The sequence below is a fragment of the Lissotriton helveticus genome, chromosome 8 (genome assembly GCF_964261635.1).
Source record: "Lissotriton helveticus chromosome 8, aLisHel1.1, whole genome shotgun sequence".
Classification (NCBI taxonomy): Eukaryota; Metazoa; Chordata; class Amphibia; order Caudata; family Salamandridae; genus Lissotriton; species Lissotriton helveticus.
The window spans coordinates 1659513345-1659535930 of record NC_136069.1 but is presented as its reverse complement, the minus strand read 5'-3'; the positions used below and the strand labels follow the sequence as shown (position 1 = coordinate 1659535930).

The 22586-nt window shown below is 43.2% G+C and overlaps 1 protein-coding gene across 2 annotated transcripts in view; it reads left to right on the top strand.

Moving 5' to 3' along the window:
- The window catches only part of LOC144773603 (F-box/WD repeat-containing protein 7-like), a 376720-nt gene that overhangs the window by 110113 nt on the left and 244021 nt on the right, over positions 1-22586 (top strand). For both annotated transcript variants that reach the window (XM_078658744.1, XM_078658743.1), the window contains exon 3: positions 18202-18453. In XM_078658744.1, the coding sequence (XP_078514870.1) occupies positions 18202-18453 (252 nt within the window). The remainder of the gene's footprint in view (positions 1-18201; positions 18454-22586) is intronic.

Below are 22586 nucleotides of genomic sequence, written 5' to 3'. Positions count from 1 at the left end.
ATAGAAACAGATGGGCACATTTAGAAAGATGCCACATTGTAGTTTACCTATTGGTCTCTATGAGTTGGAGTCTCAACAGGTTTTGACAACGTTTCCTATCGCTAGGTTTGGTTTCAAGCAGCTGGTAACCTAAATCGGTTCTTCAATATTTCACACTATTTCATGTGGGTAAACTACCAATTTTTAGAGAGAAACCTGAATATGTAAAAAGAGACAAATATGCAATAAAGACATGGTGATATTTGGAAAACGGATATAAATTAACTCTGTTAAAAGTGTCATTAACAAAAAAGGCTACAAGAAAAAACCTTTACGGCTTACCACTATTATACAGTTAGATTCGGCAGTAGAAATGGATTCGCCAAGGAGTTAGTTATTCCAATATGTCATATTCAAAAATTAATTCTTGAAATGAGTCAGCGAAAACCTAATTGAGTGGGAAAACAGATTATTCATTTCTGTTCAATACTTGCATAGTCACTAAAAAGTGCATGGCTAAGAATGATCCTACTTATGAAATTACCGCTTTTTATTGAAGGGTGGAAGCATCTAACAGATTGAAAAGTAGTGGATTATGCCTGGAATTTAAAAGAAAGAAAACAGTCCATTTCAATTATTGTTACGCTACCGTTTGTGACCCTAAATTCAGGGGAACCTTTTGAATTTTTTCAATTACCTCCAGTAAATGATGGCTATTAATGAGGGAGGACTGGATCCTACGCAATGTTCACAGCCTCCTGTGGGAGAATAAAACAAACACCCAAGGGCTCAGAAAGGTATTCAAGATTTTACAGCTATTTATATTGCGCGGGGAGCTGGCAGTAATTACCTTAGGACGTCTTGAAGACCGTCCGAAAATCAATCAAGGGATATTCAATATTCAGTTTCCACCGCCAGATTGTCATTCGCGTACCGACTCTGCCTCCGGTTGCTCTCTCTCGAAGCAGCCGCCTCAGAACCAACACTTCCTGGTTGCTTTTAAGAGGGCGGGGCCTCGTGTCATAAGGGTAGACAAAAGACTCTACCTGTTTGGAAGCTCGTAGTCCAGGTTAACCTCGAGTAGTGTAACTACAATTTGGAATCCCAATTGGATTATCCCTATGTAAAATTATAGTGGCATAATTGAATCTAATCACCAATTGAAAAATCAAAAATATATAAAAAATAATAAAATTCCAGACTTATCAACAAAAAAAAAATCAAAATTATCAAACATTATTTCTACATTCTTAGCCTATCACGGCGTTCAATGTAATACATCTTAACATTGAGATTTGCCATTACATTTATACATACCTTGAGTGCACTTATCTCACAGGATAGTGAAAACTCATGGATACAGTACTTCATGAAGATAGATTATTTCACACGAGAAAAGATTTCACCAAAGTTGTACAACATGTTCTCGTATTATTGTACATTTAAGTAGCCACTAGTGTGAAAGACAGAGTGCACTTATCTCGTAGGATAGTGAAAACTCAAACATTCTACGCATGTTGTTACTGAAGAGGAAAAGGAAATTTGCAACTTTTAGTTTTATGATTTGAAAAAGACTCAGCATGTAGCCCTAAAGATTCGCTAATTGTGCAAAGCTATTTTCAGATTCGTTAAGGCCCTCGGCTACAGAGTTGAAAATATGGATCCACTTGAGCTCTCTGATATTCAGGATATTGGATAGATCTCCACCCCTTGGGCCCAGTGTAACATGTTCCAAAATTACCCATTTAAGTGACTCAGGCAAATGATTGTATTTTGTACAGTGTTCAACTAGAGGTGCCCCAGGTACCTTGCATCTGATTCTGCTGCAATGTGAGAGGAACCGTGCCTTAACGCACTGCTGAGTCTGACCTACATATATGAGATCACATGGACAAATTATTCCGTAGATCACATTTTTGGTGTTGCAGTTCGTGTGATATTTGTGCGTGTGTCGATGGTTTTTGAAAACAAAGTCTTTAGATTGAATAGTCGAGGGGCAAGCTTTACATTTGCCACATCTATAATGTCCAACAACCCGTGGTTGTTGCCAGCATGATGCTATGGTAGGTTCAGGTGGACATTCTAAAAACGATGAAACTACATAGTCTTTAACATTCCTGGCCTTTTTAAACGCATGCATCGGTACGTGTCTAATATCCAGATCTTTGGCAATGAGGCTCCAGTGTTTATTTATGACCTTCTTAATAGAATAGCTCTTCGTCGAGAAGGTGGTCACGCAAATCATGCGTTCTTCTGATTGACTGTTGCGTGTTGATGGTTCAAGGAGTATTTCACGGTGGCAAAACCAAGCTCTCTTTCTAGAGCGTTTGATGAGACGTTTAGGGTAGCCTCTCTCTATTAAACGTTCCATCAAAATCTCCGATTGTTGCATATAGTCTTCTTTTTTACTGCAGCTCCTTCGGACACGTAGGAACTGTCCATAGGGCAAATTGTCTCGAAGACTCCTAGGATGGTGGCTGGAATACTGCAATAATGAATTCCTTTCTGTAGGTTTTCTAAACAGGGTGGTATGTAGTGTGCCTCCCTCTGCCACTAGCGTAATGTCTAGAAAATCAATCTTCTTATTGCTCGAATGTATTGTAAATTGAATGTCAGGAGTGAAATGAAAGGAAGGGGTCCTCAGACTCAGAACAAAGAAATTTGCAAATTCATTCCATTGTTTTAAATTAATTCAAAAAAGCAAAGCTATTGAATGCAAAAAGAATTTAATTCAAAATTTCATATATATCCTGTTCAATGGATTGGAATTTATATTACATTCAACAAATTTTGATACATGTATGTGCCCACATTCACAACGGGGAGGGGTGAAGTGAAGGAAGTGTCGGGGATAGGATAGACGTGATCTGAATCATTCAGTGACAAGTCTTATTCGTAATCTGAACAATATATATACAAGTGGTCCCTTCGAGTGAAGGCCACATCTTGAGGCTCGCAAAGAGTCCAAATTATAACTGGCAAAACAGGCCTAACTCCGTTAGAGCGGTGAGTGTCTAGATTGGGCCCGGAGTTGGTCGATGGTTGTGCAGTCGTCTACGTTTCGACCCAAATAAACAGTAGGATTCTTTTCCTTACGAAAGGGTCTTCATCAGGACAAAGAAGTTGTGGGTGGGCAAACTCCTAAAGGACAATTAGAGAACTAATTAGAAACACACCCATCCAGTTTTGAATTCAAAGGAGGGTGGAACATAGACAGTTAAAAAACCGTGTTATCTATCTGTGTCTGAATCCCATATTGTTAAGTTAAACATTGGACAAGAGACTAGTTCTCACCTATCGTTGGGGGCGAGAGAGGTTAGATCAACTAAAGGGTGGATTCTCTTGGTCCGGAGTAGAGATTCGTTGCTGCAGATAACCAGGATGTATTTACAGCTCTATTTGATGTCAGCTAATACAAATCAGAAATAAACAGTATAAAGAAGTTGTTGAGTCATCCGCTTTCTTAGTTTAAGACAACATTTAGGCCAATAGAAACAGATGGGCACATTTAGAAAGATGCCACATTGTAGATAAACATTGTCATTCTTAGTGGCTCTTCCAAGTCCTACCTTTCAAAGCTGGCTCTTTCCGCCTTGTCAAAAGCATGGTCTTGCAGAATCAGTAGTAGTGATTCTCAGAAACAGTCTGTGTTCTGCTTTGAGGTCGTTTCCAGCTGGTAAGAGTTGTTGTCACCACTCTGAGTTCTGTGTGATTGCTCTGGGAAAGTGATCAATCTCCATGATTCTTGGACACTACTCAGAAATGCATTTTTGCTTTTTTGTCAGATCTATTTAGAACCGTGAACATCATGCAGCTTATATCGTCTACTTATGCATATAAAATGGTATGATATATCATTTGATAACTTTATTTCGGTCAAAGACCATAAAAGCACAGATAAAATATGTACATAGATAATAAAAATATAAATAGAGTTTTTAAGATAAGACATTATTAAATTGGAAGTTATCAAGAAATGGCCATCACAGTAAAAAAAGAATTTAAAAAAAAAAGACAGTTAGTTAAGCAAAGAAGTCCTTCTTCGCCACATTCCATGCAAAAAGCGGGAAACGGAGAAGACAATGGCGGGAGAGGTGTCGTAGGTTAGGATCCTGCAGGCCTGGGCACATTGGCTTAATCCCAAGTTTTTACACAACGGTACCAACCAGCATCTACGTATACTGCTATACGCCAGGCAAAAGAACAGAATGTGAACAATGTCCTCTTTAGTACAATTGCATGCTGGGCAGGAACCATCCTCTTTCCCTGACCAAGAGAGAGTCAGTGCCCCGATGGGTAAGCAGCCGTGCCTTAATTGGGTGTATAGTTTCCTCGCTAGCGGTGGCTGTATTAGGTCTAAGAATTCTTCCCTCTGAGGCGCCAGCTTGACCTGTAAGAACTCTTTCGTAAGCCTTCCCATAACTGTCGCACTACACAGTAGACTTAAGTTAAAATGTCTCACAATGGCCACCAGTTCTTTCCTCTGGACCGCCGCACAGCTCACCTCAGGGGACTCCCACAATTGGGGGAGGCCAATTTGTTGAGCAAGAGTTTTGATGTGCTGTAACCACGGTATACGCTTGCCTTTCAGGGTAGCCCAGACCATTGAGAATTCCGCTCTGTAGTCCTCGAGCTCTGGGACAGTCCAGAGCCTTCTCCAGTACAGAAGCGGACGTGCTGAGAGTAGTTCAGTGATGGGCTCGATTTCCATGTCCAATCGCAAGGGTATCAATGGAGTGCTCTGGGGGAGACCCACCAAGTTCCTCATAAAGGCCTGCTCCACTTTCAGTAGGCTATGTGTGTTCGTATGGCCCCAGAGCTCCGCTCCGTATGTTGCAGCAGGTCTTGCCTGGACCCCATAGATCTCAAGAGCAGGGGAAACTGGTCTGAAGATGGTTGACTTATGGAACTTGCAAATACCCCCAGTGATCTGCGAAAGTCTCAGGGTGGAACTAGCAACCTGGGGGCCCCAGGTGAAGTCTTCGTTTAGGGTGGTGCCCAAATAAACAAAAGTTTTCACTCGTTCAAGCGGTGTCCCATTTAGAGTGGGGACTGGACGGGTGCGCCTCGGGGGTCCAAAGATCATAAACTTGGTCTTACCCAGGTTGATCTCTAGGCCACGCGAGGCGCAGAATGTCACAAACCCGTCCAGAACTCGCTGGATGCCTGTTGATGTTCGCGAAAGCAACAAAGTGTCGTCAGCGAACATCAGAGCGGGCACCCGGCCAGTGGACAACTGGGGGACATCACTATCCCTGACCTTGAGTAAATCCCCCACCAGGCCGTTAATGTACAGGCTGAAGAGCGTCGGGGCTAAGACGCAGCCCTGCCGTACACCTCTCCTGACTGGAAAGCGGGGGGATAAACTGGAAAGCGGGGGGATTTCCAGACATCATATATCAGTTTAGCAGTACGGCAAACAGAAAACCTTCACATTTCCCTTTCCACTTCATTTCATAGTGGACGTTCAATCACTCCCTGTTTCCAAATGCATTGTCATCATGATTGTGATAAGTAAGCCATTTCCTGTGTTGCTTGATAATTATTATGCCATGTCTGTTTTATTACCATAAGACGCATAGCCTTGAATGTAAAAATCATATATTCAACTTCATCCCGGAGAATAGGGTCTTCTTCTCAGATTCTGCCTTCCCGTGTAGTAAAAAACAACAGCCTTATCGCACTCACCAATAAAAGAAGCCCTATGCACATAGCTTGTGGGACAGAAGCCTGAAGGGGAAAAGGACTGAGGTTGTGAAAGCCGTCTGAGTTACCGTCATGAAGCTGAGTGAGGAGGATGACCCTCAGTCTACCTATGACCACTAGTGTCATGAAAGACCCAGGTAGTAGGTGTTTGACACCTAGAGACTGCCTACAAGAGTAGTAAGGGAACACATCAAAGAAAAGGACACAAAAGGCAGTGTACGAGGTGCACAACATCTCCCAGAAGAGTGAAGACCTACTATCTGGTCATGAGAGCATGAAAAACAGAGAAAGACACTGGATAAAGACACCAGACCAGTCATAAATAAAGTGAGTGACTAAAGAGATGAGACTTGATAGGTCACTAAAGAACACACCAAACCCAGACACTGCTAAAGGGCGATACAAATTCACATGCAGCAAAGTGTCAGTTATAAGTGATGGAGAGATTAGACCTTTGGGAAATAGCAGCTAGAGGTAGTAAAGAGAGCTACCGTTTCACCAAAGCACGAAGAGGAATGATTCTCGTCTGTATAAGCTCTGCGAACAGCTATTTGCAAAGATTTTAAGTGGTTGAATGAGAACACAAACATACATTGTCCTCGGATATCAAGTGAGTGCACCGCTAGAAAGGCAGTAGTCCCAGTGACTTAATGGCAAACATTCCATGCTGCTGGATCCTCTATGCAGTGTGGACACTTCTCCATAGGCTGTGATAAAGAAGACTGTGCAGACATGGACTCCTCCAATGACATCATGATTACTCCTTGTTTTAGCAGTGAGCAGTCAACTAGATACTCACTAAGCTGTTGTAACTGAGTTCTTCTGATGCTCTGAAATGTATGCCTGTTGGTAGATTCACTGACACTTGTAGTACCTTCTTATCTCACTTTTCCTAGTAGTACTGGTTTGCGTGGCCTCTAGTGTTCCTGTGTTTAAGGTGTTCTACTACTGTCCTCATTGAAGTTCTCTTGTAGCCCGTTAACCCGCCTCTCAGCACCCCATAGGCAGTGTTTCTGGCTGTACATCTGTACTGCTTTTGTTTTTGTTCTGTTTTTGTCTCCTGCAGCTTGCTGTCTTAATCACCATACCAAGAATTCTCCCTTTCACCCTTGCCATCCTCACACACCCATCTGGCTGCATGTGGACTCCTGATGTGCGAGCACAGCAGCCTTCAATTTTGTGACATTAATTGAGCAGATGAGGTTGAAAAGACAATTAGTTCCACCCTTGTTAATTCTATTTTTAGTTTGAAGACTCTGATGAAATTTTAGTTCAACACACAAAGGAATCCAAGCTATAGTGTGACATTTGCCTCTGCATGGTGTCACTTGACTCTTATCCCGTTATGGTTAAATCCCTTTGTGGGAGAGTAGGGAGATGCAGCAGTCCTTGCTAAAGGGTCTGCTGGCTACTGTGAGCCATATCTACGAAGAATAGTTATCATACTGGCCATGTACAATACTTATCCTTCCCATTTGAGTATAGTGCATTGTGTTTTACCAAAAAGCTCCTCATCGAGTATTTGTTCTGAATGGGGACTGAAAAATCCATGCTAAGCTCGGAAGGATAGCACCTTAGATCAATCATAGAATAAGACCATATAGATGTCCCTCAAAAGATGGTTACCCAGAAAAATGAAAAGCAAGGAGCACTGGTATTTTGAAACAACTGCATTCTTTCTATCTAAAAGGTGGAAGACGAGCACAGGTATGATTAAAAAAAAAATGGATGAAAAAAGTAATTAACAGCGTGTTTATAAACATGGTTCAGGCATACATAATCTCGGTTTTTCTAGTTGTGTATATCTTGGAAACATTTTGAAGATATTCACTTAAATATATATGTAACCGTTAAATAAGAAAAGTGGAAGAGAAAATAATTTTGGAATACATAAAGTGAGTAAGTAAATGTGAATTGATAGTAGGACAAAAAGTGAAATGTAATGTACCCATCACACATAGCACTGTCCAGACCTGTTGGTTTGGATAATGATATGCGCAAGAAGCAATTTAAATATGGTTGGTTCCCTATTGTCATTACACTAGAGGAAACGAACAAGAATCAAGATTTTCAAGGCAGAGTTAGTCTACATCTGGCTAATCAACAAAGGGACTGTTTTGAAGGTTGTTTGCCGAAGAGGGGTAGTCCCCAAGGGGAACGGGGCAGAGGAACTTCGTCGACAAAGTGTAGCAGAAGGCAAAAATGGGGATCATGTGCCGGGCGAGATTCGAAGGGCGCTTGCTCTACCTTTACAGCTGGAAGGGACTACAAGGATCCAACCTAGCTATCTCCCCAATCTTGGGCTGCTGACTATGCCGCGCTTGTTGAACATGTGGTATCGGGAAGCTGCAAGCACACCATCTTATGCTTTCTGCAGTTAACGCCAAAAGAGCGACTCTTGTGGTAAGAGCTATAAACCAGAAAATATATGGATGCGGGTTTAGATCTCTGCACCTTTACTTACGCCCTTAAAGTTCGGAATACTTTTCATGATGCAGTGCATTGACCTATATATTTTGCAGCAGTAAATACCAGTATTATGACACATGCTCCAAGTTTATTGCGCAGTCATGCATAAAACTAATAATGACAAGGTACCAAGCCTCCAGATTGCAACCTAGACACATTCATTTTCTGGCTGATTAAAGCAAGGTTGTAGAGAGAGAATTTGTGTCAGATTCAGATTATGCATCTTTAGCAATTGTGCTGTAGCAGCTGATGCCCACACGCCGTTTATAGCAAGGCCCCATTAGGTAAAGCACTGGATTGACTTGTATGTCTTCTTAATATTGGTCATGTTTTATAGGACATCATTAAAAGGCAAATTATGTTTTGAGTGCAAAAATTCCCGTTGGCTAATATCCGTGTTTTGGATTTTAATGAAGAAATCTATGAATTTATATATTTCTGGAGATTTGTATAGTATGTACCTGCAGGACTTTTTCCTGTACATTAAATAGCTAAATGAATAAGAAGGGATGGGCTCGCAGCAAATACCCTACATAAAACAGAGTGGAGTAGCCTGATAGAAATGTTCAAAGTACAATTGATGGACAGAAAGCAGAAAAATGTCATACTCACCCCAGTACAGAGATCTGGCCCTAAATCCATTGTGTTGTTTGCTCCCCATGCCATTCCAGTTTGGACCCAGCCATATGCACATCAGTCTTGACCCTGCACCCCATGGGAACGGTTCAGCCTAAACTGCCAGGCCAGGTCATCCCTGGACTGGAAACAAGCATCCTGGGACCGGTTTCGGGTGTTCACTCCTCATCAGCCAGGCCGGCAGCAGCTCCACATGCCCAAAACCTGGAACAACCTTCCCATATTCATCTGCTCTGCCCGTTCTCTTTTTGAGTAAAAACATAAAAAATCTGGCAGTTTATTTACCTCTACTACGGTCAGGTTCCTGGCAGTGCCTTTCTTAATCTGCGGCTGTATAACCTGTATGGTTAACATGCGCATTCCAAACACTAATAACATAACATGGACAAAATATAAATTAAGACTCCTTGATCTTGATACCAAGAGATTTGTCTCAGGTGACAAGTTATGGGAATTTCACATCCTTGTTATATTTACCTACCGTTACGAATTTAGATTTACATGGCTGGCTTTTAAGAGGTTTTTCCTTCTTATTTTTGGTCAAGTTTGTCATCCAAAGATAACAAACCAGGTACTTGCAACAACATATGGACTGTACACACAAGCTGCTTTTACATATTCAAGTTCAAATGTATTGCACACAGAATAATCACTCCGATCTTTTGGACACATGCAGTGTATTTCAGGAGCACTGGGAACCCAATCCAAAAATTGTCTCCAGTCACTTTAAGGGGTTTTCTTTTTCTATCAGTTTCTTCCCACACTCTTACAATCTACAGTCGTTTACCTTACTTTGATCATTTCCTGCATTTAATAATCAGACCAGCACTTAACTTAGTTTTTTTAGATGTCCAAAGCCTGTGGCTTGATTAACTTATCTACCAGCAGCTGTCACAGTTGTGTCCTGGCCTCTAAAATATGAGCACACATTTACAGGTGTATAATGACCCTTTTTTAAACTCTTTTTGTATTGGTACTTATATGATGATGAGATAAACATGGAGAAAGTATAGCTGCGCCACTAAATGACTCTTAGAACCCTGACTGTACTGCAGCTTGAGCCCAGAGTTGTGACTTCAACTAAAAGGATTTGTGTGTGTGTGCATCTGGATTTTTGGTACACATTTGCAGTGATGCGCATAATAGATATCCTGCTTTTTGCCTTTTTGTGGCTGGTCCCACAGTTTCCCATTGCTTCCTGTAAAATGCTGACTTTGGAAACCAGTCTGGAGTAAAGAGAGTTTGAGGAAACATGTTTTTTTTTTTTTTTTTTTTTTTTTTTTTTTAAAACCTTTATTGAACAATGAAAGTTCACAAATACTGGCCTACAACCCCACGGGCTGGCCAGAACAGAATGTTCAAATAACCAGCATACAAAAAGAAGATCTGCACAGGATATAACATCAGGAGCACTGGTGAAGCAATAAAAACCATCGAGCGTTCAGCAAGAGCAGGATGATAAAGGTTAATTTTCTAGCACGGGGAGGGGACCAAAGGAATAACGGGCCGTACATGAGAGTACAAGGGAGGGACCGCGGCAAGCCGCCATTTTATAAACACAACGTAAGAAAATGAAGCCATATAATCAAATCTAGCAAAGGACAGAAACAGAATCAGACCATCAAATAGCGACAGTGGCAACAGTCAATCGTGCTCACTCACCTCCGCCCCTACCCGAACAAAGAAGACGTGGTCAAAAAGCCCCATCACAAAGACTATGCAATACGCACCCCAACGGAAGAGGGGGACCTCCATAAAGGAGGAAGGGAAAGAGGGAGAAAAAGACAACAAAAGGAACACCCGCCAGACCATGCACCCCCAGGGGGAAAAACAGGACAATAAAACCGGCATGCGAAGTTACAGAAACACGATACCAGAATAGGCAGCGAACCACACTCAGCCACACACCGGAAGAAGGACAGAAAACCCTCGGGGGAGATTCGAGGTGACAGTCCTGAAAAAGTGAATACACAAGAGCCATAGAACAAAAAAGGGGAAAAATAAGGGGGGAAAAAGACCCCCCGACACAAACAGACCCCCCCACCCCTAAGCCCACCCTGCACCCCTGCAGAAGGCTACGGCCTACCCTCCCCGCAGCGTGCCTGTCGCCCTAAGTAGAACCCGAAATTTAGTAGAGCAAGAAAAGTTGGATTTAAAAGACAAAAAAAAAAAAGGGGGGGGGGAAGGAAGGGAAGGAAAGAAGGGAGTAAAGACATACAAACATACACACGGGGGAGGGCCAAAGACAGGAGTAAACGCACCCATCCACCCGCCCGGGTTAAAGGTCCAAGTCCTCGGGAAGCCAAAGAGTATCAGGCCAAAGTCCAGGAGCACTAACCAGTTACACAGAACCATATCAGGACACAGAGACCATCCAAACCGTTCATGAGCTACCGCATAGAAGAGTCAGTTTTCATCAGCCCTGACCCTTTTTATCCAAAGCAGTAAGGGTCCGATCCAACGAGGACCCTGCCAGAAAGAACAGAAGGCAGGCAGCAGGAGAGTCCAACGGCAGTCCAAAAAAGTCACAGGAAGAAAAGCACGGAAGATCCAGGAAAATCACAGAACGTAGCAAACGATGCAGGCACAGTTCCAAGGATATATCCATAAAAACCGACCCATCCGGGCCGGCACAGGAGACGTCATCGGGCAGTGGTGATTGAGAGGGACCAGGAGAATCATGAAAGTCCGGCAAAACAAAATCCAGCTCCCGGGCCAAGGGCAGAGGAAGCAGCACAGGAGGAGAAGGCGCCATCAGGTTGCGCACCTCCGGGGCGGCAGCCGGGGCAGAGTCCGCCAGGAGAGTACCAGCCACACCCCGCGATATCAATGCCTCATCCGGTCGTGGGGGCCCGGGAGGCCCGCAGTGAGGAACCGTCTCCAGAGCCAGGAGTGGCGCGGCCATCGAGAGCCGCCAGGATAGCAGGATGTTCAAGATCCCCTTAAGTGCAGGAAAACCTTCACAGTATCCGACACCCGGGCCTTGCGGCGGGCCCCCAGTGCTCGTCCGGGTCCGGCCCAAACAAACGAAGTCGGTCGCCATCTTGAGAGCCCGAACAGGCCGCGCGGCCAACAACCTCCGCCGGGGCGGCAGTCAAGCAGATGAAGTCCCGCCGACAGGCAGAAGAACACCCCGGACAGGAAGGGGGGCCACCAGAAGAAGGGGATTCGCCAGCCCCCCAATGTCGCCAGTCCCGTTCTCCGAGTCCGGGCGGCAAAGAACAAAATGGCCGGACCGGAGAACAAAGGGGGAGGAAGCTGAACACACGAGGAACCCCAATAATGAAGGGCAGCGTCACCATCCAAGGCTGCCGCCACACAGGAGTCTCTCAGCCAGGAACCTCCGGCTCACACGAACAGCGGCCCTCCAATCACCTCCAGCGCGCCCCGAAGGGCAAGCCCGCAGGCTGCATCCGGCCCAGGAGCCGGGACGAAGAACCAGGCCAGTCCGCCCTCGAGTCCCGGGAATGGTCGGGGGCACTGCACCGGACCCACAGCAGCCAGGACAACCGGAACAAGTGGTAAGTGCCTGCAGTGCGTCGTAGTAGTACCACACAGCAAGGAGGGCTTCCCGGGGCAGGATAAATGCAGGATAAATGTGAAAAACACAGGCGGGCGAACGGAGCCGAGCTAAAGCGCGGCCATCTCGGTTGCGAGCTAGGCTCCTCCCCCCGAGGACACATGTTTTAATGGAAAAGTACATCTCATGGGTTTAGTCCTAGGACTTTTCCGCTATATGCTTCGCCCATGGATGTGAAGCCATCCATCTAACCCTTACAGCCCCTCTCCCATAGGACAGAGCAAACCCAGTCCTGTAGCCGCTCGACCAGTACAGCATGATGTGGTGTCGAAAGCCTTCGATGTATTGAGCAGGATTACCTCTTTTGGCAGACAGTCATCAGTGGGTTCATTATTCGTATCCTACTTCTCTTCATATAACCTGGGTAAATTCATACGCTTGGAACATTGGCTTACCTAGCACTCTTGCTCCCGTCATTATAGTCAGTCGAAACACCAACCGATCGATGCTACCTCACATAGCTCTAGTCTTTGGATAAGTTATTGCAAAGACTACGGATTCCGATGAGCTGGTCGATGTGAATCTTACATAATGAACCCAAATGTTCTACTGTGATAACAAGCTCAATTAATGCACTGCCAGTGTCAGCTCACACTTCAGGCATGTGCATTTTAATTAAAACAAGACATCTTACGGTTGTGCTCCTTCCCAGCGAAGCCTAGTTTGAGGAAAACCCCACGGCCTGAAGGTTCTCTTATATTTGCTAACTGGTACACTGCCCACGTTCATAGTAGAGCCACAGGCTGGCCAATGCAGATGCTGCAGTTAGAGAGGACTCATGAAAATGTTATCCACTGCATTCATGGGGCTAGATGTACGACCTTTTTAGCAGTCACCAATGGAAAATCAGGCTGTTTGAGTCTACTAAAAAGGATTGTGGTATGTACAAACTCTATTTTGCGAGTCTGTAACCTATTACCGACTCGCAAAATAGGGTTTGCAAGTCACTGTTAGGAAGGGGAATGACAAGCCACCCCTTTCTGATAGTATGCTTGGTTTGCGAATACAAAACAATCACAATTACCACCTACTTCAAGTAGGTAGTAAGCCAGTCGCAAATGGGAAAGGGTCCCCAGGGGACCTCTTTGTGTTTGGCAGCGAAAATATTTTTTAGAGAAGGCAGTGGTCCCATGGACCACTGCCTGCCCTTAAAAAATGAAAAGAAAACTTTTTTTTTTCTTTAAATGCATCCCGTTTTCTTTTAAGGAAAACAGGCTGCATTTGAGAGAAAAACTTGCTTTATTTAAAAAAAAAACAAAAAAAAACAGACCGACATGGAGATCTGTTGTCCCTAGCAGGCCACCATTCCTGTGATTGTTGCCCATTCCCAATGGGTCGCAAATCGTAACCTGCCTCATGAATATTGATGAGGTACGTCATTTATGGCCACATTGGGAATCACCAAATGTGTCTGAGACATATTAGTACAGTCTGTTTTGCAAGTCTCAAAACGGAACGGTCGTATATCTGGCCCATAGTGGCCACTTGCTATTTGGGTGTGGTTTTGTTCCATTGATATCTTGCTTGGCCATATGTTTTTGCAAGGAGCTGTAGTGTGATACACTTCATGTTCCAGCTAGCTCCAGACCTACATACCTGCAGAAAGCAGTAACATAGAGGTGGTACCAATGAATGTTCTGGTTTTTCAGCACTTGCAGAATGAAAAGTCACTTCTATGCGATTGTTGCAGAAGAAAAATGAAAACTTATTTTAAAAAACATATTAAAATCCATTGTAAACAAAGTGCAGCTTTGCAAAACTTTGCGGTCCATCATCGTGTTAGTGCAGCACTAAAGCCACCCTGTGTGACCTGCATAATCCAAGAATGTTCGTGGCATTGGAAAGAACGGCTTCCATTATTTTTCATTTTGCTACTCGTTGCCACATGGACCATGCCTGTTTCTGAGGATTTACAAGCAGGAACTCTGCTAAGGTGTAGGAGCGGTGGTATTATATCCGAGAAGAACTACTGACTATGTAGGTGGCATAAGACCTAGCCAGGACCCACGCCATCTCCTTGCATCTGTAAACACACAGAGAGGAGCGTCACTTTACTTCTATACATCTTGTGAACAGTGACCACCCATCTTGTTCTGCATTTACTTTAAACTGCTTCATCATGTTCCACTTCAGTGTGGTGGTAACTTTTAAATTCCCACGCCAATGCGCCCACGCAGTTCGGCAGGCGATTTGAACATCATTTCAACCTATTCAAAGTTTGACAGAGCTCCATGGTCTCGGTATGAATGGTAAAGAAGGCAAATTGCTAGTAAAGACAGTGTAGCATTTTTACATCATTCGAAGGAAGATTATAATACCGGTCAAGGCCAAGCTCGACTAGAGCACCATTGGGTTAGCTGAGAAATTTTTAAACACCCCTAAGAAGGTTTGAAAGGCTGCTCATGTTTTGCTCAAGGTGGTGGTCGTGAATTCATCATGACCTCCTGAATTCTGTGAATTACATGTCAATGGTTGTTTCTAGAACAATCTTGAAACATCACATACATTCACTTACATCGCATTTAGGACAACATCAAAGCGGTATAAATGTGCATCTTCCCACCAACCTGAAGGGGAGGGCTGCTCGCAGTGTAGTAATTAACACACAAACGTAGTCGCAACAATTGATATATTGAGGTATAGGGGGGCCGAAGGCAGTGTCCCTTTGGCTTCCTCTTCGTATTCTGATTGCGCTTAAATCATGAGTAATAGACAAGCACTCCAATATCCTAAGTTTCATGTCCCAAAACATGGTTAGAAGTTTCATGTAGTATGTAGCATGGAGAAAGTTCTTCATCTGAATAGAAAGAGGGCAGAGTGATTTTTCTGCTGTGAAATCCTTGACTGAGGTTTTTGAAGTTTTTCACAGAGCCTGTCGTGAACATAGATCCCTATCCAGCTCCACGCAAGGCCGCGGGAAGAGTCTTTATTTGTGCACCTGTCCCGCTGTTCAATGATTGATCGAGATGAGCTTCCACCCACGGTAATTCGAAATAAAAAAATGTTTGCCTCCTATAAATTGCTCTTCAATTCGTATGCGCTTCTAGAATGCGGCTGGTCCACTCCTTTGTTGAAATGAAACCAATCTGCCCTTGTATTCCTATTTGACAGGTCCCTTCTCTGCAAGCACTCCCCTGCTTCTTCCCACTGTTGTCTTCTATGTAGACGGATCTTCATTACTAACTGTAGCACATTTCTGGGGCATCCATGCAGTGTAAATTGTTCTGCTTGGTAGTTACTCATTTAGGTTCCAGAGCTGAGGTGAGATACCCTTGAGTTAGCATATGTTTGGTTGTCGAGTGGGAGGAAAGTATGTCTGCTGCAGAAACCGTAATGTAACTTTGAAAGGAAGCATGCTGAGTCAGTGCTCTGCTAGTGTTAAAAAAGCATGTCTTAAAGTGATTTGCAAAACCTTTTAACACCTTAAGTGCTTCTGTGCTATTAACAGTGACTACTAGCATGAGTCCTCCAAGTCCAGCAGATCTCGCATTTATTGTGACAAACCTCCATTCTGCACCCCGGACCAAGAAAGGTCTCCTCCAATCTTCCCTACACTTCACCCAGTTTAATTACCATGCCAGTAGAAGTGAAGAATAAGACACTTTGTGTATCGCTGCAAAGGTATGATTATAAAAAGTGTCAATTATGTACCGAATTACCTCTAGTTGCTTGAATAACTGCTGTGTTTGAGTTGGCTGAGGCACGTCGAAGGCTGCTCAACTGTGGGAGGAGGGAGCAGGAAGTAGCAGAGGATTTGCCTGACTGGAAAGGAGTCCTAGTGGCACTGGTTGACTGCAGCATGCACTGGTTGACTTGCAGTCCTGCGAGTCCTACACAACTGCTGTGTCTGAGGAGCTGCATTGGACAAACATTAAGCACTATACATGCTGAAAGCAAGATTGTATTGTAATTGCATTTATATAGCACTTACTACCCCTGACGAGGCGTTGAAGCGTTTTTTTTGCGACGAATAGCACTCTACTCCGGAACCCATGAAGGAAAGATATGTTCCAAAACCCAAGTATTACCTGCTGTCACTCCTCAGCTCTCTGCAGCGTGTTTCATCAGTCTTAAATAATACTGCCTTTTCCAAACTGCAGGTCTGGAGTGTGGCTAGGCAGGCACTGTGCTGTTTCACACACATGCTCCTTCCTTCGTTCCAGCGGATTCAGCCTTTCCCATGACCACTGTTGGCCAGATGATGGTGCTCCTGATGGCCCCTTAATCTGACATGACCCCAACTGGCCTTATTTGCTGGATAATAGTACGGCTTGCTCATTGTTCCTGATTGTGTCATCCTTAAAGCTGATGGGTCCTGGTCATGTGCATCATTGGTCTTATTGCTCCTGTGATGTGTGTCTTTAATGGTCATGCTATCCATGAATCCAACACCACTGAGTTGACATGGCCTCAGAGGCAGGTGAGCAATGCATGAACTGCACCAGCGGTTTCTCTTCAAGGGTAGCGCTGAAGTTTCACCAAGTTGCTCTTAAAATTAGTGGCGCGTGCACCTCATCAGCGGTTTTACTATCACTCAATATCTTCACCTTTTACTGTTTAAATGGGTTCCCTGTCTTTGTTTTGAGAGGCGTATTAATTTTTCAGGTCTTTCCAACTCTTGTTTCATAATATTTAATGTGGCAGCTGACAGGCATCGTAATGATTAGATGCTTTAATTTCATTAGAGGTTGTTATGACCAGAACCCCGAGATCGCATTATTGGACCATAAATCACACAAACTGTTATGTATGTTTTATGTTTCGGTGTCTGCTGTGGCGTGAAACAGTCTTTTTTCTTCTCCGACAGCAAGGTGTTGGTTGAAGGCTTTTGGGGTTGTGTACTCTAGTATACTATTTTTTTTTTTGCCTGTACTAAAAAGAATAACTTCTCAATTTAGGTTAACAAGTGTGACATTAGTGGAGATGTTTTTCTTTTTTAAAACTATGTCTTGCATGCATGGGTGAGTGGTTTTACAACTATAATTTTCAGCCATCTGCATGGAAGGCTAATTTTTGCTACAAATACTTATGTAAAGTCCTGATTGAACAAAGTAAGTTGATTATATTGGGTGTTTATGTAGTGTGCACATTGGTTCTTGGAAATTGTGAATTTAAGTAGGGAGCAGCGCAGTAAGTCCCAACATTTTTTTTAATGTTTATGGTTTTTCAAATACACTATAATGCTCAGAGACTGATTGCTGTAGAATACATTTTCTGTGTTCCCCATATTTCAGATTAAAAAATTGTGCGAAAAAAATTCATGATTATTGAATTTATTGCATGTTTTATACATTTGACACCTCTTCTAGTTATACAGTATCAGTCGTCCTAGATAGTTCTTTACGTCCAGTGTTGCTGGTAGTGCTCTAGAGATTGAAAACAGCATAGAAGTGAGCTCATCCAAATTACTCTGAACCCAGGATGGTTCACAAAAACAATGAACTTAGGGGGTAGTGTTTGAGGTCTTGGGTTGGACTCATCACTTTTGTAGACAGTATTTGTAGCGCTCAGCAAAATGCGTGTGCCAAGACTTGTATTTGTTTCTGGTAAATGTTAGGATTCAAGGTTTTGGATACTTTTTCTCCCTTTTTACCAGTCACCAAAATCTTATGCTAGGAGATCAGCGCTGGGAATGTGTACACTCAGTATTTCTAGAACTTGCATCTCAGAACGTTGGTGCAATGACTCCTTATCTACATTCAGGTCAATGGATCTATCTCCTAGTGTGCAGCTCTCCCGTCTAGGAGATTGGATCACTTTGTTCTTAGGTCAGGCAAGACAGATCAAACCCTTGACACTTGTATCTGATGTATTCCTTCTTTTTTCTGCAGGAACATTCCAGAGGCACGGGCAGAGAGGAGGAAGAAGAGTCCGAGATTCAGGCCGTTTGGGGGGAGGAAGAGGAGGATGAGTCGGAAGAGTCTGACCGCTCTGGCGTGCGAGGAGAGGATGAAGGGGAGGAGGAGAGCGAAGATGGAGAGGATGGCAGTGACGTCTACTTCTATTATATGATGGATGAGCGCTGGATTGATTATCTGGAGCGTACTGAGGAGGGGAACCTCATTCGTCATGTTCGGCCCAAGGTAAGAGGTTTTACGATGAATACAGAATCTGTATCGCAGTAGAGATCACTCAGTAATGTTGGAATATCTCCAATAACGAAACCTCTGCTGATAAGCGTATACCACTTGAGTCAAGATGACACCTGCTGTGGGGATAGACGTGGCTTGGTTTTCATAAATACTCAGCATTTCACCAGGGCTAAAACACACGTGGTTTTCACCTATATCATTTCAGTCTTTACTATTGATAATTAATTTTAAACAAGTGTATGGTTTAAAACGTATTTTTGTTTAAATAATGAAAACCTATACATATGCTGTTAGGAAGAGCAAAAAAAGTTCATTCTGTAAACCTCCAGTGTAATCCTTTCTCTTTCACTTGTTAGTCATTGATATTGACTCAATTTCTAACAAATATTTTGGCATGCTGTGTACCAATTTGGATTTTTTTTCTGTAGAACCTGAAGTTTTCTTGAGTCTTCAGAATAAAGTTGGTGACTAGAGAATTATATTTGTTGGAGCAATACTTTTAATCTTGTAGCCCCTGTGAGATTATGGTGGCTAGTAACAGTTTAGGTTTCAGCAGGTTCTTTGTGTGCCAGATGACCTTCCACGTGCCACACTTAGAGGCATGTAGAAGCCGTCAAGATTTTGTCTTTTACCCTAGGGCTATTTTAATCACGTAAGGGGATATGTGATTGTAGACACCTTGGGTTATGCAATATAGGATGAAACCTAATGGTTCCCATAAAGGTATACATTTGATCCATCACTTTAGAATGTGGAAGTGCAAACGGTACCAATCACAATGCTGTCAAACTTTTAGCCTCCTTTTTTACTGGTTAAGACAGTATTTTCAGATAATGTATACAAATCTCTATTTTTGGTGATCCTTTGGTCATAGTTCTCATAATTTCTGGTCTGATATGGAGAGGAAAAGTTGTGGTCATTTGGTTTTGAATGTCCTATTACCAATAATGGAAGATTTCCTATTGACGTGGAGTCTTCTGACATGAGTGTTTTGTTCAATACATTTTGGACTTATATTTATTGTTCCCAATATGACCTGTTAATATTTGTGTGTCCCCCATATCGTGTAGACCTGATTCGACATCCTTAGGAGGCGTCTTTTATAGAGTCTTCATCATAACTGTGTACTACCCTGTTGTGCCTGAAGTATTGAAATGTATTTTAAATAACAGTGATCTATGCGTTTTAGGTCTGGCTTAGAAAGACTGTTTTACTGTTTTGTCGGCTTCATATAATCAAAACCACCATAATGCATTTTTTTAAAGCATACTTTTATTTGCTTTTGGTCAGTCCTTTTAATTTATTAGCCAGTTCAGTTGTCAGCGTTGCTTCTGTCCATCATTACAACATGAGGCATTGGGCAGCCAGCCCACTTCTGCCATTGGTTCTCTTGCACTAAGTGGCAGCATTTTGCCTGAACATGTGCATATTCCCAGAAAAAAATATTCGCTTAATTGACAATGCTAGTTGGGTAGTAATTGCCAATAATTTTTCTCTGTGCTCTTCATCCCTTTTTTGTTTGTATTTTTGTCATTTTTTGCTGTTAAGTAAGAACTATATTTTCTTGAGATTTGTTGATCGTAAAATTAATGCAGCCTTGCCACTCTGTCTTCCAACGTACTTGAATCTGTCTCCCATACACCCAAGGTATAGAAATATACAAGGCACATGTATCACTAATGTTCTGAACATTCAAGATATTTTTTTGTTAGTGCAGACATGGTGAGCTTTGCACCTATCGGCTAAATTCTGGGAGATTGCTTAGATTGATCAGATGGGGAGTCAACGCATCGCAATGCTGCAATTAACAAAGGAACTAGAATTAAAGTAATCCTAATTGTTCCCCAATGAATTGGAAATGTTCTCATGTTATTGTTTTGGTTACGTTTCTTAGTGTTGTGACCCCCAGGGAGTCCCTTTCCGCATACCCCAGCAGATTCGCCATATGTGATAGGAGTTATTCCCTCAACACGATCTTCCAGGCCAGTCAGTATCTGCACATATCAGATATGGCTTTCACCGGAAGGCGTATAATGAAGTGCTCTAGGGCCATCTTCCCACTTCATGCCCCAGACTATAAAGACAATCTTAGTAATGGAGAATTTCCCTGCTGTGGCCAGAGAATCTGTTGGTTTTAACTTTCGGCTATTTTGAATTGACCACCTTTTTAGCTCTCTAATGGGCTGAGCCAGCAAAGCAGTCAGCTTGCTTTATCTCCATGATCATTGAGCCTACTTTGAGATGCGGCTAGGCCTCTCCCAAAAGCAGTTGACAATACTGCATTTTGATGGACTCTCTCATAAGGAGGAGTTGATTGGCCTTTGTTCAAAAATTCCCTTCAAGGGTCAGAATTCTGATTTCACGGTCACCATTTCACCTTGCCTGTCTTTCCTTATGTTTGCAATGGTTCCATTGCCAGTACTCTTTACCACCGGCTTTGAACGCTTTCCAGACTGACATTGTGATCCTCACACTGTAGAGAAAATATGGTTTTGCAGCGTGAATCTTTCTGGATTCACTATGCTGTGCATTATTCCGTCATCTAGTGGTTGGGTCCGGAATTGTAGACTCTTTTTTCTCTCTTTTTTTGTTTTCGTGGCCCAGGTGGGCGTTGACATACCACCATTTGGTGTCCTTCGTGATGTGACGTTGACGCTCTTCCTCCGGAAGCTCCCACCTTTGGTCGCCATATTCAGATTCTTTTTTCCGCCGTCGGGTCTGGATTGTTACCAAAGAGTTCCAGAGAATCAACGGAAATTGGGAAAATTGACGAAATCAAAGGTTTTCATCACACCCGACTACAAGTCAGGTATCCGGGACTACGAAGGAGAAGAATTTCTGTTAATATGGTAATGTTCTTGTTTCTGTCTTAACTCAGAGTTGCCTATTAAGAATCCATACCCACAGCAATGAGTAACATAAGAACCAATGATGTACAAAACCAACGCTCAACCTCTGTGTCCCGTTTTGTACTACAAGCCTGGGTAGACACCCATGCCCCCTGGCCTCAGAGCAAGTAATTCCCATTCCCTCTCCCAGTGTTCCAAAATTATCCCAGATCAAGGTAACTTAGGAGCTGGGAACCAAAACACCCCCCCCCAATCCCTGCCCCCCTAACGTTAAGTGCCCAAAAATAGTTGTATCTGCTCCTTCAACTTTATTTGTGTCTCATAAGACGACGCATGTCAGCCTCTTTAGTTCACCTGGACCTGTTGGTGTCACAGTGTATCACTAATTCCCAATCCTTTCATACAGTCTCAACAATCTACTCATTGCGCCCTCATCTATATTATTTCTGTCAAACACGGTTCTATTTAGTTTTTCAACAATCTGTCTGGTTTTGGTACTTGAGCTACATTTTGGTGACAACTTAGAGTCCACTGAGCCCGCACAAAAGGCCCTGCTGGTTCGCAGTTGGGTGGGTCTGAATCGGGGCAACATTCCTTGGGGCATGGCTACCATCCGGATCTGCGTTGTCATTTCTTGGTGAGTGTCCCTTTTTGACCCGCTCTGTCGGTCTGACTCTGTTGGACTCTGCATGGTCTGCCTTAGAATTGTTATTGATGCTTCTCTTTTTCTACATCTAGTCTCAGACCAGCGAAAGTGTCACAAAAAATTAAATATTTTGTCTAGAAATTAGCTTTAAAGATTGCTGGGTAGAGAAGCTTATGTTTGACTTGTTGAGATAATTGCACTGCTGCGGCACCAGTCTGAGAAAAAGTCAGAGAAAATCATTATTTCACGGGAGTCCTAGGAGATGGTCTAGTTCCATAGCTGCTCTCTGGTTTGTGCCTTGGTCTTTATGACTCAGATACATGCTACGGTCGCCGTGTATTGGCACTGGTAGGAGGCCTAGCACCAAGTGCAAAAGCACAAAACAAACAGATGGTCTATTTTCCAATGAGGTCTGCTGGGTCATTATTCCAGAAAGTGTTCTAGAGTATTGCTTTCCTCCGTCAGGGTAGCCCAAGAAATGTAGGTTATTGCACCAGGCTCTGCGTTTTGCAATATCAACCCTGCTTGTCCTTTCTTTTGAAGTGGCAGCCAGTTGGAACACCCTGATCTTCAACCTTTTCACCTTCTCATCTAGTTCATATTTTGCCAATTTCTGCCTCTGTCACCCT